At 42.2% G+C, this 17125-nt stretch overlaps 1 protein-coding gene across 2 annotated transcripts in view; it reads left to right on the top strand.

Moving 5' to 3' along the window:
• The window catches only part of camkk1a (calcium/calmodulin-dependent protein kinase kinase 1, alpha a), a 57324-nt gene extending 42260 nt beyond the window's left edge, over positions 1 to 15064 (top strand). The window contains exons 9-17 of one of the 2 annotated variants that reach the window (XM_007557937.2): positions 59 to 147; positions 2748 to 2947; positions 5849 to 5902; positions 6206 to 6279; positions 8325 to 8412; positions 9745 to 9873; positions 11849 to 11952; positions 13696 to 13743; positions 14742 to 15064. In XM_007557937.2, coding sequence (XP_007557999.1) covers positions 59 to 147; positions 2748 to 2947; positions 5849 to 5902; positions 6206 to 6279; positions 8325 to 8412; positions 9745 to 9873; positions 11849 to 11952; positions 13696 to 13743; positions 14742 to 14814 — 859 coding nt within the window. In that variant the 3' untranslated portion in view covers positions 14815 to 15064. The remainder of the gene's footprint in view (positions 1 to 58; positions 148 to 2747; positions 2948 to 5848; positions 5903 to 6205; positions 6280 to 8324; positions 8413 to 9744; positions 9874 to 11848; positions 11953 to 13695; positions 13744 to 14741) is intronic. The other variant, XM_007557938.2, reaches the window with a different exon arrangement.
• The last annotated feature ends 2061 nt before the right edge of the window (positions 15065 to 17125 follow it).

Raw genomic sequence — 17125 nt, 5'->3', positions numbered from 1 at the left:
AGTCTGAGTCCAGTTTTAAAAGCAGCGTCTGAATCCGTGTTTCTGTGTGAATCTGCAGTCCAGTGATGGAGGTGCCAACAGAGACTCCTTTCTCAGAGGAGCAAGCGCGGCAGTACTTCAGAGACATCGTCCTGGGCATCGAGTACCGTAAGTCTGCAAATCGTGACTGAAGTCGCTACTATTTGTAATGCGTATATTTTACGGGAATCAGAGCATTTCCTGGGCGTAAACCATCGGTTTTAATACTTCTTGTTATCATGCACGTTACAATGACAACAAAATATTGTTGAGCCACTGCCTCTGTTCCCTCGCCTCGCCGTCTGGGGGCATTTATGTCCATCCGTCCGTCCGTCCGATCACCGCTGAGCCACAGCTTGGTCCAACAGTTTTCCTCAAGCTGCCCTTTTCGCTGCAGTGGATCAATTTCACTTGTTTGCTGTTATTGAGCTTGTTCATCCAAAAGGACGTTACTGTCTTTTTTTTTTTTTTCCTTTTTTCTTGCGTCTCGTTGGTTTGTGTGGAGTATTATCCAGAGCGTGCCTCACCCGTCCTCCATGAGTCGTTGGGAATAAATGACCGATGTCAGACAATACCTGTGTTTTACTTTCACCCTAACCGCACTGTGTTCACAGTGAAACAAGGCGGCGGCTGCTTTCAATTCAATCTTAAAGAAGGAAACATTTCAGAGGGAAAGCTGTCGTTACGCTCATTATTTAAGAGTCATTGTAGATCGGTTATCGCTACGTGCAGGAAGGAGTTCCTGTTTCGGCAGATGTGCAAATCTCTCACAAAGACTTTGTGCAGCATCTCTTTATTAGCAGGGACATGGAGGTCATCCTGGACCGTTTAGATCAGTGATCCCCAAAGTCGGTCCTCGAGGGCCGGCATCCTGCACGTTTTAGTTTTCTCCCTGGTGGTAGTAACAACCTTTTCAGCAAGTCAATGTTCCTCTTAGGCCTCTAATGAGCCATCATTTGATCCAGGTGCCCTAAACCAGGGAGAGACCTAAAACATGCAGGATGCCAGCCCTCGAGGACCGACTTTGGGGACCACTGGTTTAGATATTTCCCTTGAGGCTAAACACCCTCGGCAGCAGTCAGTCAAGCTGAAGCTCTGCTAATGCGCTAACATTGGAGCCGTGTGCGCTGAAGCAGAGAGACGTCTAAAAGTTTCCTCGAGGACTGGTGTCCTCAAGGAATGCAGTTTAAAACCGCTGGTGAAGATGATGGCACACTTCGAGTTACGAGTGACCCAGTCAAAGTCTCGGCCTAAATCCAGTTGAGGAAGATTTTAAAGATTGCGGTTTGCGGATGATCTCCTTCCGATCGAACCGCATTTGAACAACGTACCAATCAGATTTGAACCACTTGGATTGGAGCAGAGATGCTTCTAAAAGCGACTTAAAGTCCATTGAAGTGAAAGTCCCAATAAAATGCACTGAGGTCTGCTAAAGATAAAGCAGGGTATAAATACTTTTGCAAAGCACTGAAAGAGGTGCGGCGCCCATGTTTGGCAGATAAGCCAAAGAGAATCCGCTGGGAAACGTGTCCATCTGCTTTGTTGAAATATAAACGCTGAACTCTGGCGCGCACAGTAAACTTCCAGCCTTTAATTTTCTGGATCGCAGTTTTAGTGCTTTAAGTGCATTGAAACGTCTCCTGCAGTTTCCATGAATCTTAGCCGTGAGTCGGAGCCGGGGCTCCCGATGGCGCTGGCGTCGTTTTAATTTGACCGTTGTGAGCGCTACGACATTTCATAGTGGAGAAGCCAAGCGCCCCTCGTTTCAGGAAGACCTCCTCACAGCAAATAGAGACCACTTATCCCATCAGGGGCCTATATTCCAGAAGACGTTTGAGGACGTACTTAACTCTCACTCAAAGATGACCCCTGGTTCACAGTCCTCCCATCATTCTTATGAAGCGGCAATCAAAGCTGGTGACGCTTTCCTCTGGGACATAATCACTACTTCTCTTTTGTTAATTATCCCTCTTCAGATTCTTCTTTTGTTTTTTGTTTCTTTTCCCAAGTGGGTTGTGGTTAAAGAATAGCAATTCTGCATTGTTGATTTCATCAGAACAAAACTGACATTCAAGCACATATAATTATACGCAGGAACAGAAGGACCTGATGGAGACAAGGCTGTTGAGGCGGTCGACTGCTCGGGTCCGCTTGGCGTTAAACACCTCGGTTAGTTTTAAAACGATGGAGGTCGTGGTGCGGCAACGATCGCCAATGACGCCCAGCTGCTAAATTTAGAACGGCGCACTGCGGCCATTTTAGTCTCGGACAAACAAGAGCGGTAAGCCTGCGTAGTGAACGGGTAGTGCAACTCAAATCGGCTGATCGAAGTCAATAAAAATGGTGGTAACAAAGTCGGATCACAGAGGATTTTATTTCAGAGACACTGTTGTCGTTTGAGCCGTTTCGTGGCGTCATCGCTCGGCGTGTTTTTAAGGGGAAACGTCTTTGTTTTTGTTTCTGATCTGCTGATTCGGGTTATTAATATAGACAATTTAATGCCCACCAACTGGTGTTTGCCAACTGCAAGTTAATATTGGAAAATATTTAGAATTTTATTAGAAACGTTACCTTTTTCATGCACAATCAGACAAGCTATTAAAAAAAATGGCAGGAATTCAAGAAATTAAATGTAGTTTCTAAGGGAACTACATTTACGCACCAGATACATTTTGCTTGATTTTGTCGGGACGGCTTCTTTAACTTCTCCCCTCCTTTTTCCCCCTCAGTGCACTACCAGAAGATCATCCACCGGGACATCAAGCCGTCTAACTTGTTACTGGGAGACGACGGCCATGTGAAGATCGCCGACTTCGGAGTGAGCAACCAGTTCGAGGGCAACGACGCTCTGCTGTCCAGCACTGCAGGGACTCCTGCTTTCATGGCGCCGGAGACTCTGTCAGAGAAGTGCAAGAGCTTCAGTGGGAAAGTGAGTCCAGTCAGTGGATTTGAAGTGTAGTCCATGTGCGCTTGGGTCGAAATGTATTTTATTTATTTTTACTTTTTTTCTGGGCGTCATGTTTGGGTTAATAAGTCTCGACTTCCATGGCAAATTTAAATAATCACCCACTGCTTCTGAAGGGAATGTGAGAGAAATGAATGAAGACTGTAAATACTTAATTAAATATGTCTAGAAATTAGTCCTAAATTTTTCAGAGCTTTTTTAAACACTTGTAAGAACGGAGTGCAGAAGGCTTTAGCTTTCGTCGACAAATACTGAATCTTGTTGGCTCTATTTTTGGGGGTTATCGTGTTTCTCATTAGAAGTAGATTACAGTGTTTTTTGAACAGTCTCTGATCTATTTGCAATGTAAATTTTATTTTTAGGGTGTTAGGGGTTTTAATTTTTTAATTTTGGCCCTAAACCAATTCTGAAAGGACAAGAAACCAAGTGACGGGAGCTGAAGTCACTTCGTCCCTTCTTGTGGGTTTTGCAGCACGACTCAAAGAGCTGCAGAGGCAGTCGGTTGGTGTAATCCGATGAAGTTAAACATGAATTATCCTACATTCATTGTGTATATTCCAGTATCAAAACGCAGCGATTTGCAGACGTCTTTAACTCCTTGAACTCCCTCACATTTCCTGCTATTTCATACCAAATGCTATTAGAAAGTCTCAGTTGATTAGTTGTGCACATGTTCTCATGCAATACGAAGTAAAACGTGCATTTCAAACATCTCACTCTTTTCTATTTACGTTTTCAACCGCTTTTTGATTTATTTATTTTTTTCAAATTTTCAGTATTGTCAGTTTCCGATCCAGATTTGAATTTTTTCGGTAGACTTTAACGTTTTCTGCCAACCTGTGAACACGATCGCCTCCAGACTCAAAGCGGCTCATCCTGCTGGATCCAGGCCGTCAGCTTTGACTTCCTGCTCCTGCACAGCCGCCTCCCTCTTCGCTCCGTCCTCCTGTGGGTTTCCATGAAACCTTGGAGAAGGGCTGTGCATGTCCATTAAAGAGGAGCCAGAATAGAACATTTGATTGCAGACAAAAAGCCACCAGGGTAAAAGAGCCACTTTAAGTGCTTCAGCCGGCTGTTTTGTCAAGCTTTCAGGGACCGAATGCCTCTTCCTCCCTGATTGTTATTGCACTCTCTCAGGTTTTGACAAAGAAAAGCCTTTCTTCCAAGGGATGTAAAAATTAGAAGTGAGTTTTATAATATCCAACACTTGTATGTCACTAAAGCCCTTTATGCTTCATTCCCAGAAGTACATGATGAATCTAACACTATGACAAATTGCAGTAGATAATGAGAGGGTGCTTTAATCATGTCTTGCGAAAAAAACAAAACAAACTATTTTCTCAGTCACCTCCTTTGCTTTTTTGCCAAACTTGCATGATTCAAATCATCCATAAATTTTAATATCAGGCGACCATAACCGGAATAAATGCAAAAATCAGTTTTCAAATATTGATTTTATCAATTAAATGAAAAATACGTTACGCAAATTAACCTGACTCCATGTGCAAAAGAAAGTCAAGCGATGTCGTGAAGTAACTGTTAGCCACATTTTTATTTTAGTTTTATGAGACGTGCGCAGGCCTGATTGGCGCCGAAGCTGCAGAATCAACAAAAACACCGAAACGGATCCTGTGACAACATGAAATGGTCTGAAAAGCCCCAACAGGCAACACGTCACGTAGTTAAAGAAAAGATAAACAAAGAAACAGCCGTGTTTCAGTCCGGAAAATATTCTGAAGCCTTTTCAGAATAACTCAACAGCCAGAAATGTCTTTTTATATTTATTTACTTAAACATGTTTCAAGGCCAGGAACATAATGCACGCATTTTGCTTGACTTTGATCCCTTCTGTTAAAATATTTGGTAGACTGACTGGAAACTTAATTCAGAAAAGGAGTGTGAAGAAATGGGCGACTTGCTTGTAGTTGATGGAATAAGAAATGCTAAAGCAGAACATCACTTTCTGAACAAAAACCCAAAAGCGCGCTCAGTTTAAATGTTCATGTAAATCCACCTCTGAGCTGGAGAACCAGTGCGTCCCCGTCCGTGCTGGAGGTTAGATCACATCTAAAACATCCGAACACGTCCGAGCCCGACGGGTTATCGAGAACTTCTCCCACTTTTAGCTTCTGTTCAGCGTCTTCCAGCTCCATCTTGTTGCTCGTTTCATCCCAGGGTGAGTTGGATGCAAATCTTCTGGGATGTGTGACTGATGGGAGCGGAGCAGGGCGGAGCGGCGCTTGTTACAGTCTGATTAACTTCTGCACCCCTACTTCCTCTCTTTATTTCCTCAACAGAGTGAACAACCTGCTCCTCCAGTTACGCTATGATAAGTCGACCAACACAACTTCATATCGTTCATTCTCATTTGACTTTAACTTGAGTGCTGTGCGAATAATTCTGTCCCAACCCAAATCTCTGCTTGAGCTCATTAATTTCAACTCTGGTTAGTATCTGTACCTAAATCAAATAGAGGGACTTGAAACAAAATGGAAGATTTAAAACGATTCTGCAAGGTCAAGTTGGTTTCCAAGCTTTTCTTTTCTTAATAATTAACTCCAGTTAGTTTCTGTCTGAGATCAAAATTAGCCAGGTGATCTTAAACGTATTATGTCTCAAAAAACAAAGAAAATTGTAACTCTTTTTGTTTTATACAGCTCTACCCAGTAAGGATTACCTGTAGAGTAAAACCGAGGCAGAGGGACGCAGAGTGAGGTGGCTCTGCTAGTCCCTCTGCTAAATTATAGCACAAATCCATCTTCTGAAAAAGACGCCCTAAAATAAAACGACCTGACGTTCCATAAATCTCCGGTCGGCGTGGCTCACATGTGCATTAATCTCCTGTCTCGTTTGTCTGTTTTAAAGGCGCTGGACGTGTGGGCCATGGGAATCACCCTGTACTGCTTCGTGTTTGGGAAGGCAAGTGTGCGCACGCTTTCTGTCTCTCGCTTATTCTTAACAGCGTTGTAACAGCGGAAAGCCGTCTCCCTCTGTAGCAACACCTTCTGTGGGAACAAAGCGTGTGCCGCCTTCTCGGCGTCTGATGCGGCGCTCGTTCATTTAAATGAACACCAGAGGCTGATTGCCGCAGCTGTAATTTGTCTGATCCGTCTTCGGAGAAGCAGATTGTATCTGTGATTCAGGCAACCTGCACCGTGGATTTCACTCCTGTTTTTTTTTTCTTTTCTTATTGTTGTTGTTTTTGTTCTCCTCTACCTGCAGTGCCCGTTTATTGACGAGTACATATTGGCTTTGCACAATAAGATAAAGACCAGGCCTGTGGATTTTCCTGAAACGTGAGTTTTTTTTTTGTTGTTTTTTTTATTGTTCCACCCGTTTTTCATACCATTTTAGAGAAAATAGCAGAGTTGATTACACCTTTTCTGTGCTGTTATTTTACCTCTTATTGGGGATTTCTAGCTATATAAAACATCTCCCCCCCCCACACACACACACACAAATCAAAACCACTGGAATATGAAAGGGAGTCACCAGTCAAAACATGTGTAGACTTCAGCAGTAGCACGGGAACATAAAGCTGCGGTGCCTCCCTGGCCTTTCTTTCTAGTAAAAGGTCAAGTAAAGCACAGAGGTCTTCCTGGGTGATTAAGTCAGAGAACACGTGAAGTCACGTGTCGAGCGTACGCAGAGCGAACAGACTGATGAAATATAAACATGGCAGGCGGGCGGCTGTGTCAGAACAAGGTGTTATTTTGCTAGTAAGGAACCGTCATGGTTGCACAGGAAGCTCTTACATGAGGTTCGCCTGTCGTCTCACGCAGACTGTAATCGCATCGTTTGTATGCTATAAAAACCAATAACAATTAACGGCGCCTTGTTCTGAGCGGCGATGGGGCCGTTTGTACAAATAATGTCACGCCACTGATGGAGACCGGGTTTTCTGATGAATATCGTTTTTGTGCTGCTGTTGGGAAACGCAGGCTGCCGTTACGGATTGAAACCGTTGGCAACTGTTGGTGTATAATTTTAGTCATTTCTGTTTGGGAAAACTGAATTTAGAATTAAAATTGTTACAAAATTAATTGATGAGCCCTTTTTTTATATATAAATTGTGAATAAAAGTAAAATAATAAAATTAGAGGAATCACAATTAGAGATGCACCAATCAGAATTTCGTGGCCAATTTCCGATAGCTGTTTTTTGTAAAGCTTTGGCCTGCTGCTGTCATCTTCTCTTTAAGAACAGTATGTGTACTCTGTGCATACTATGAGCAGAGGAAACTTAACTATATTCATGCAAGAGAGGATTTAGTGTCAGGCAAAGAATAAATGTTTTGAACTCGCATGTCGTTTAATCTTTACAATCTTAATTCATCAATTAGTAAAGTTAGCATCACTGGCATAAGAAAAACATCCCGCGCTTTAAACCTTCTCACGTCTCTTTGCTACCTCTGATTTCACTTTTAAACACCTCAGATTTTCAGTTTTTCTTAGTTTTGCTTTCCAGACTGCCTGGACAGGGTCAGTCAGCCTCTAAATTGGTCAATACTGAACTGCATCAATACCTGTTATTTCTTGGTTTTAGGTATTTTAAATATTGTGGTATTAGCTGAGGAAAAATGTGCACATTTTTGAGGATATTCAATAGGTAATTTTACATTTTTCGATTTAGAAATCCCCCCACAAGTGATGTGCCTGCAAGGAAAGTACACCTATGGACACATGAAGCATTTCCACTAATAAATCATTAAAACAAATTGATGTTTAACCAGCGATTGCTCGCTACAACCACCGCAACACTAGCAAGTTAGCAAGAGTGTTTTGAAAAGCAGTTGAGAAATGGATTTGTAAGTAATTTGTTTTGTAACATTGTCATAATAAAATTGTTTAGAAATATCATATTAATTCAACTATGCCTTTATTACTTGTCCTGATTATCTATAGAAACCCTAAATTGAAGGATTGATGTTTACCAAGTCAATGTTTTAGAGTAGCCATGATTATTTCTTGTCTACTTTCAGATAATTTCAATTATGTTTAATCTAATATGTAATTGTCTTAATTATTAATTTAAATACTTGATTCTCTTATTACAGCTGAATTTATGTAGAATAGCATATTTGATTTCTGCAGCTTAAATAACATTAAAAAGAGTGCTGGTTTTTAAGTGCTGGTTGATAAAGTTCAGTTCCCAGTCTGTTTTAATTAAGCATGGGCTTTCATTATACCTACTTAATGCAGCGTTAATAATTTAATCATAAAAATCCTGAAAAACACCTGGAGCCGTTTAAAAAAACGACGTCGGATGACTTCAGTGTCTGTGTGTGCGGATAAGCGAAGCAGCGTCCGAAAACCTGACCGAGTCTCGTTCTTCATGGCAGACCCAACATCTGCGAAGAGCTGCGGACGTTAATCTTGCGGATGCTGGACAAGAACCCGGACACCAGGATGACCATTCCTGAGATCAAGGTACTGTGGCACGCGGAGTGGTAGTCGATGTTCAGACGTGTGAAGAGTCTGCGGGTTCAGCGTGGCGTTGTTTACCTTCGCACGTTGGCTTTCGATTCCACCGCCTCGCCGGCACGTGAACAGTGGGACTCGTTAAGCTTTTCGAGATGAAAGCCATGTGTCCCTGTGGGCTAAAAGCTGAGTCACTGAATCCAGGGGCAGGTCACGGAGGGAGCAGAGTGCAGATACCTCTCCCCCCACCGCCCCAACATGTTTCCATGACACAACTCGACGACGCTGAGTCATTTTCTCACCAGAGACGCTGTTTGTGTTTATGGAAAAGGAGATAATGAGCCTGTTAGACATCATGTGTGTCCTTGTGCAGAGACATCCACACACTCTCTCTTACACACACACACACACACACACACACACACACACCAGAGAAACATAGGATGAAGGGCGGCGAAGCACCGAGGCACGACACTTTCCTTTGACATTTCCCGTGTTTTTCCCGAGTGCTCCACAGACGAGCTAAAGGACAGGCAGCTTGTACTTGGTTCACACCTCAGATGACCTCAAACTGCGTCTCTGAGGTGTACTATATATATACACTATTATAATCCTAGATATTTATAACTGTGTAATATTTTATTACAGTAGAGCCACAAATATATTGTAATTGGATTTTATATGACAGACCATCAAAAAGTAATTAAGTTTAAATATTATTCAGACTTGTGAAGACAGTGTTGCAGTAATCAATGCAACCAAATATAAGTATGTCTTATTAGCCCTTTAATCCCAGAATTGTTCTTCAGGTGGTAGAAGACTGACTTTTTAACTGTCTTTATGTGTTTCTGAAAGTTCAGGTCAGAGTCCATCACCACGCCCAGATTTCGGGCCTGATCTCTAGTTTCCAGCTGTAATAAGTGAAACTCTGCGTTGACTCTAGATCGTTCCTCTTTGGATCCAAAGATCACAACTTCAGTTTTGTGCACTAGCAAAAAAGCGCAGAAAATACGATAAATGATTCTAATGTTTTTATATTTGGCCCCTCCCGACTTTGTTGGACTGATGACACATAACTGCAGTGAGCGTTTTGGGGTATGTTTCTACAAGCTTTGCACATCCATAGACTTATGAAAAAATGCATATAAAGATCTAGTTTCAGAGTACGGTTGAGATGTTTTGGGTAGAAATCAAAATCAGTTTTGATCCGATTTGCTTTATGAAACAAACACGTCACATAACACTTGGAGTAAAAGCTCCCATTGAGAAATAAGGTGTAATGACAAGTGTGGGATATGTAGTCTTTATTGGGGATGTGTGCGTGTGTGTGTGTGTGTGTAGATGGACCAGTGGGTGACCCAGGGAGGCACTGACCCTCTGCCTTTGGAGGAGGAGCACTGCTCCATGGTGGAAGTGACGGAGGAGGACATCCAGAACTCTGTCAAGTTTGTCCCCAGCCTCTCCGCTGTGGTAAGAAACACCGATGGTCTTCAGGAGAAATGTGACCAAGAGCAGTAACATAACATAACATCACATCGCCTCAGCCTTTCCTAATCTGAGCAAAGTTAAAAAGAGCCGCAGAATTACAGAACAGTACGGAAAGTTATTAAGACACATGGAGAGTTTGCTATGAAGTAGGACAGAGTGTTTTTATAAGACAGGATACGAGCCCAGATGACTTCCTGTGCGGATGTTTGGAATCACTCTCCTGGTGTGTAAACAAGTCCAAATTTATATGGATTCTCTGAGCTTCACGTTGCACCACATGAATCACGTTCAGCAAGCGGGAGAAACGTTCTGTTTTTGCATCAGGTTGCAGTTGTCCACTTATCAGCCAAAGAGGTAAAGAAAGAGGGATTCCCCCACAAAAAGCTTCAGATCCAAACTAGATCATTGCTCTCCTTTAAGAACTTTAAGTACAGTTTAAAACTGCATGATGGAGGAATCGCGTTCAGGGTGGTTCTTCTAAATTATTAAGCGAAGTAGATGTTTGGCGGGTTTTTTTTATTTAGGAGTATAAACTTTGTTACCATCACCTTACTCACAAAGACCCAACCACCGTCAGAAATAACGGCTGTCAGCAGACTTTACTTTACACGCAATCTGTGTGTTGCGAATAAAAAAAATCGATGTTCTTGACATTACAAATAAAAAAAACTAATTTATACAAAAAATTTGATGTTCTCTCATCATTATTAGCATCTATTTTACTTTTCAGGATTACAGGAGAGTTCTCCCCTGACCGCACAATGTGGCTCCATTTGCACTGGAGACGATTGTAAATATAATCATGGGGAGATTTGTAACTAGATAGTAGCTCATTTAAATGAATAGAGGTCCTGTTTGAGAAACATTTAAGAAATAGACAGAGAATTAAAAAAAAAGACTTCCAGTAACTTTCACATGCAAAAGACATCCTGTGATTTGCAGCCATGTGTAACATATTATCTTATCTGAACTTTCTGTTTACTGTTCATGTATCGTATTCACCTGTGTGTGTGTGTGTGCGTTTGTTTGTAATACCTTGTGGGGACGATTTTCCTGACATATACTACTTTGTGGGGACCAATTGCTCCTTGTGGGGACCAGGCGCTGGTCTCCACAAGGGGAAACCCTGTTTTTGGGTCAGGGGTCAGAGTTAGGGCTAAGGTATGAATTGAGTTTTGGTTAGATCCTTTAATCTCCCATGGCAACCAGTCAGCTGTGCAAAACGGCTGGGTGGACCTAGCTCCGCCTTCGAGGCGCAGCTCCTCCTCCGAACTGCAATTTCCCAGCTTCCACCGCACAGAGGAACCCTCACCTGCGACTCCCTTACTTGACTCCTTCAGACTAGCCAGCAGCAATTAGCAAACACACTGTGAATCTGTACATTTGCTGAGCTCATTGCATGAGTTACTTCTCAGTAAAACGCTGGTTAAAAAGAAAAATNCTGAGCTCATTGCATGAGTTACTTCTCAGTAAAACGCTGGTTAAAAAGAAAAATGTTGCTAAAGGGTTAATTGTGATGACTTCAGAAAGAGCAGGAGTTTTTAAAGAGACAGAAACACAATTTCAAGACATTAAGTTCCAAAGTCAAATTAGTCATATTTGATTTATTTATCGTTTTTGTAACAACTGGAGGTAAGATAGTTACTTCATTGTGCTATAAGATGGCACTATGTGCCTGGAAAACATATAATACTCCCCCTCAACAGCTTTTTATGTGTGAAACTCTGACATATTTTTTAATACACAATCCCCAGCCTACACATTTATAATTTGTTTCCAAGATGTTGAACATTTTTCATAATACGACTCTAATTTCATGTCTTTTTTATTTATCCCCCCTCCCCCCAGCCCCTCTCAAGCTCACAAAAACTAAATAATTCATATTGTTTACTTCTGTCAGCGTCGAATCAAAGCGGAGCCTTCGCTCATGGCGGTCTCCGTCCTGTGTTTGCCTCAGATCTTGGTGAAAGCGATGCTGAGGAAGCGCTCGTTCAGCAACCCCTTTGAGTGCCCGAGCAGGCGAGAGGAGAGATCCATGTCTGCACCTGGCAGCCTGCTCATGTAAGAACACACACAGTCCAGCCTGCAAATATCGCCAGCACTCCTACATATTTAATACTTCCATATTCCCTCCTCGAGGACGAGCCAACGCCAGGAGCTGCTCCTATTTCCGCCGTAGTCTGAAATTCTGACATTCGCCCTTTTTTTTTTTTGTCTTTCTGCTCTGTCAGGTTAACTTGCTCTCAGTCTTCTCTGCAGCACCTGCTGCTTTGTGTTGCCATAGCACCATAATTCAGTCTTTCATTCTATGCAGTAGAAGAGCTTACAGCTCTTGTAAGTATGGTGTGTTTTTTTGAAGAGTTGACGGCAGCTTTTATAGCCAGAAGGGTTCAAAGTGACACAGGAGGATTTAGATTAAAACAAACGAACAAAAAAAACAGGGTGTGATGCTGACCTTGGGTTTCCTGAGCTGTGAGTTGAAAGCATCAACAAAGGGACGATCGCCTCATCCTGCCACGCAGCTTCAACGTACACAGAGCATCCATAGTTGCTGGTCTGATGGTGCCCCTGGGACGGCGGTCTGTGTGAGGGTGTCTGGTTCATTTATCAGATGAGCCTCAGCAGCTCTGTAATCTCCAACTGTGGTGGGTATATGAGATGCTGTCTTATCTATCTGGGCTGAGGCTTGCCCCGCGCTGCAGAGAGCTGCTATTTAAAGGTGAAGGTTATTTTTCAAAGAACAATAGGTGGGGAAAAGTGAGAAAAATCTGCCCCCTGCTGGCAGACAGGAAAAAGAAGAATTGAGGCGTTTAATATGTTCTCTATAGTTCTGCTTTACATTACTTAAGCTTCAGCTTAAAAACAAATGACACATAACACATCATGTCCAGCAAATGGCAAGGAATGTTATTTAAAGGGACAATGTTATGTAAAATGTATTTATTTTTGCTTTACATGATGTTATAATGTTATTCCCTCATCCAAAACATACCTGGAGAGTTGCCTTGATTCTTTCATGAATGTTTGAGAAATCCTGTCATTTCCCGTGGCAACCAGTCAGCCTCACAAATCAATTAGTCCCTCACTCGGCTCCTTCAGACTAGCCAGCTGCAATTAGCAAACACCAGGTGGAACTGCGCATCAGCAGAGCTCATTATTCCAGCTGCTTCTCAGTGTAATCCTGGTAAAAATGTTGCTAAAGGGTTAAAAAGGTTTCTTAAAGAGACAGAGGCCCATTTTCAAGGCATTTAGAATACAATGTAAAATTTCTTTTCAGTCATATTTGATATGTACAGCATTTTTATAAGAACTGAAGGTAACATAGTTAATTGATTGCGTTATAAAATGAAACTGGGGCTGGAAAACACGCAACACTGCCTCTTTAAATTACATTTAAATCCAGTTTACCGCTGCAGAACGTGCAGGCTGAGTGGCGTTTCAGCTGCCCTGCTCTCTGTCAGATGGATGATTCCTGCCATCTTGGCCTCCTGGTCTCATTTTTTATCATTTTTACTTGAAAATACAACAGAGAGTTTGTTTTTTTTCTCAGCCCTCCTCAAGTATCAAGTGTTTGATTTTTTTTTTTTTTTTACCTCATTTGTCTGTCTGTGTTTAAAACCCTGTTAGTCATGCAACGCTTCAAACCGGTCACTTCGAGTGGCATCAAGTTTGAAGCGTTTTAAATGTTTTGTCGGTTGATGAATCCAATGTGTCGGGCTGGGGGTGGGACCTCGTCACCTGTCGGCATGACGACTCCGCCCACTCATCGGTGACCTCTCCGTCTTTTCTCCCACTCTACTGCAGGGACTCGTGGCCCTTCAGGCCGTCTTTAAAACTGCACCCTTCACGCAGGTAACCCCTTTGTGGCCTATCTGCCCGCGCATCATCATCCTCGCCTTAGGCTGCTCGGCGCTCACTTACAGAACTCTTTCTGTCTCGTGCATCTTTGCACATTTTGTCACATTGCAGCGACAAACTTAATTTTTTTAGATTTTGGGTGGCAGGAAAATGGCTGGCCTGGCCACACCATTGATCCACCTGCTCTCAGGCATGTGTAAGACATACTACAGAGCAATCTTCTTCACTCAAGACATAAATGTAAAACCCAATAACTAATAAATGTAAAATAATAAAGAAATTATAGCTGTTTGAAGCTAATCTGTTCACTTCAAAAACACAAAATCTTACCGAGTAATTTTGGTCTCGTTTTTAGTGCAGATATCTTAGTTACACTTGAAACAAGATGAAACCAGCTCACAATTAGCTTTTTAGCGAGATATAAGATATAAATCTGCCAGGTTAACTAGTACTTTTTCATCAATATTAATAGATTTGCAGACTTAAAATAATCTCATATGTTTCTGAAAATCTGCTTAGTTTTGTAAGAGTTTGTGTTTTGGCGGTGTTGCCAAATGTTGAGTGATCAGAGTAAACAAAAAAAAAATTAAGCCACACTCTTCAGATTTTTTTAATAAAAACTAATTTAAAAAAAGTGTAATTTTCCAGCTAAGTGATTTTTGTCCACTATTTTGTTTGGTGCATCGCATCACAAAACTGACATCTATGGTTGCAGTGTGACAGAAGGTGGAAAACGATGACACGGGATGTGAATGGTTTTACAGTTGCTTCTCTCCAGCTGTCATCTCAGAGATGCTTCTGTCATGTTCCTGCAGACCTCCTCCATCATTCTGCTGCAGCTGCTTCTCTGTCCCTCTCTCTCTGTGTCTGCAGAGGCTGGAATCATAAGCTTTGGGGATGTTTGGGAGGGGTGAGGGGGGCTCCCTGTTCATTTAGACCGCTCCACATCGGAGGCACAGCATGATCTCTCTCCTCTCTGTCTCTTTGTTTAGAAAGAGCAGCGCGGGGGACGGGCCCAGAGAAGGAGAGCTGGAGGACCTCCACGAAGATGAGCCTTTCTCTTGAGGCGCGACGGGAAGCCGAGCTTTCTGCTTTGACCACTGTGCGCTCATGCCTTCACCCAGCTCCAACCAGTGCCACAGTAAACCATGTCCATAAACGGATCTGTAAATGTGAAATATCGCTCGCGGATGCTAATGCTAACTCGGCTTGATTCTTAGAAAATCCTTCCTTTTCTTCTGTTCTTTCTGGATTTCTGAGCTCAGCAGCTTACAGGTGACACACCACTTGGTTTGCTCACTAAAGTAAAAAAAAAGGAAATCTTTCTTTTTTTAATTTCCATGCATGCTCATTATCAGATCACCTACAGGATCTAATCAACAGTTTCTCTCTGACTCTCGCATGTTAACCACACTGGATCGTCTCTTCAGTGAACTACAGGGCTTCTGACTGCTGATCAGTCTTTTTAATATCAGAGGCTGATTCCTTGTTCCTGTCGCAGCCCTTTGTTGTTTTTTTTCTCACACCGGTGCTGTCGGTAACGTTTACGAAAAAGGCAGTATGAAAAGCCTCCGTGCTGCCTTCACGGACCAGCTCTACGACAGACGTCGGGCAGAAAGCACGCTGGCTTTGCTATGCATGCACACGTTTTGACTGGCACTGCCCCCTGCTGGTTAGTTCACGCTTCTGCTCCTACTCTGCTATTATCACTGCTGTCAAACACAATCTCTGCTTTTATGTAAATAACAGAGAGGACGTTTTAAAATGCAGCATCCTCAACGGTGGATAGAAACGGAGACGAGAACTCCTGCAGTGTTATCAAAACTGTAAATATATGATACGTATATATTGAAATTTGTTTGTTTTTGCTCAGGATTTTTTTTTTCTCACTGGACATTTCAGTGAAAGGCATTTTTTTAACGTTAATTTAAAAAAAAAGGGAAGCAAGTCACCTTCAGGTCCAACAGTTTGTATGCAAATGGTTTAACGTGTGCCAGTTCATTAGGATTATTTTCTGTATTTGCTAAGAAAAAAAAGAAAAACAAAAAAATGATCTGTTCACGCATCACCACATTATTCTGAGGTACAGAGAAAAATGTATTGCTTTGCCATTTTCAAAAACTGTTCCTTTACTGAACTGCTTGGCTGACCTTTGAAAAAAAAAAAAGTCATAAACTATAACAGACAGAGTGAAGGTAGTCAGCTTTACGGCCTCATAAACCATGGCAGAAGAGGAAATTACAGATTTATTCCGAAAGTTCAGTTTCTCAAGATAGTTGGCACCGATTCAGAAACCGACACTTGTAGTTTACTTAGGCTGCGTTTACACTGCAGCCTGAAGTGACCCAATTCCGATTTTTATTTTTTATTTTGACGTAATGCGACCTGTATCCGATCTTTTCATGGCAGTGTGAACAGCACAGGTCAGATTCTTTTCGAATGTGACCCATATCCGATTTGTATCCGATTCAAATGCGACCTAACGTTCAGGTCACATTCATCCGAACTGAGCGTCACTGAAAATCTCACTATTCTGCGTCCTGATAAGCGCAAGCAGGAAGAAAAACAATAACCATGACGGACAATATGAGAATTAAGTTGTTAATATGCTGCTCCGTTTGGACAACAACTTCAAATATGTAAGCTAAGCTCCACCGTTAGCCTCCATGTTTACTTCCGCAAACACTGAGCACTTCTTCTTTTTATGGCGGTTGGCAGAACACTTAGAACGCTGACGCTATTGCGCCCTCTACTGCGCATGCGGGACACTTTCAGGTCGTTTGCCCGTTCACACTGCAGAACGCATACAGGTCGCATATGTGTGGCAGTGTGAACGGGCCCGTCAAAAAAATCCGATTTGGCAAAAAATCGGAATTGGGTCACTTCAGGTTGCAGTGTGAACGCACCCCTAGTCTCTACGCACTCAGCTGTATAGTAGGGATGTCCTAATCCAATCCCTCGATCGGCTCTGAGTCCCAATCAATTTTTAAAACACCTGCCTCAGTCCCAGACTAAAATAAACCCCCAACAGCTGCTGTAGTCTTATGCTGCATCTCAGTGAGACGAATAGCTGCAATTTACAAACCCAGTTCTTAAAAAGGTTTATTTTCATGTGAAAGCTTTGTAGGGGAAAAAAACTGTATGTCTATGCTATAGACATTATTTTGTTGATATAAAAAAATCAGGGTATTCTGTAACAATTGTTTTTTCCACGCTATCTTGACTTATGCTATGAAAGAGAGACTGTAATGTTTGTTGGGGTTTCCTTTGTGTTTCAGTTGTGACCCGCTCCGTCCTCCGGAGAGAGAGCAGCACAAAAAGCAGCTGAAACACCAGTTATTAAATTTTATGACATTTTAAAAAATGGGTTTATAAA

Source organism: Poecilia formosa, unplaced genomic scaffold, assembly GCF_000485575.1.
Source record: "Poecilia formosa unplaced genomic scaffold, Poecilia_formosa-5.1.2 Scaffold93, whole genome shotgun sequence".
Classification (NCBI taxonomy): Eukaryota; Metazoa; Chordata; class Actinopteri; order Cyprinodontiformes; family Poeciliidae; genus Poecilia; species Poecilia formosa.
This window is presented reverse-complemented; position numbering and strand designations above follow the sequence as displayed.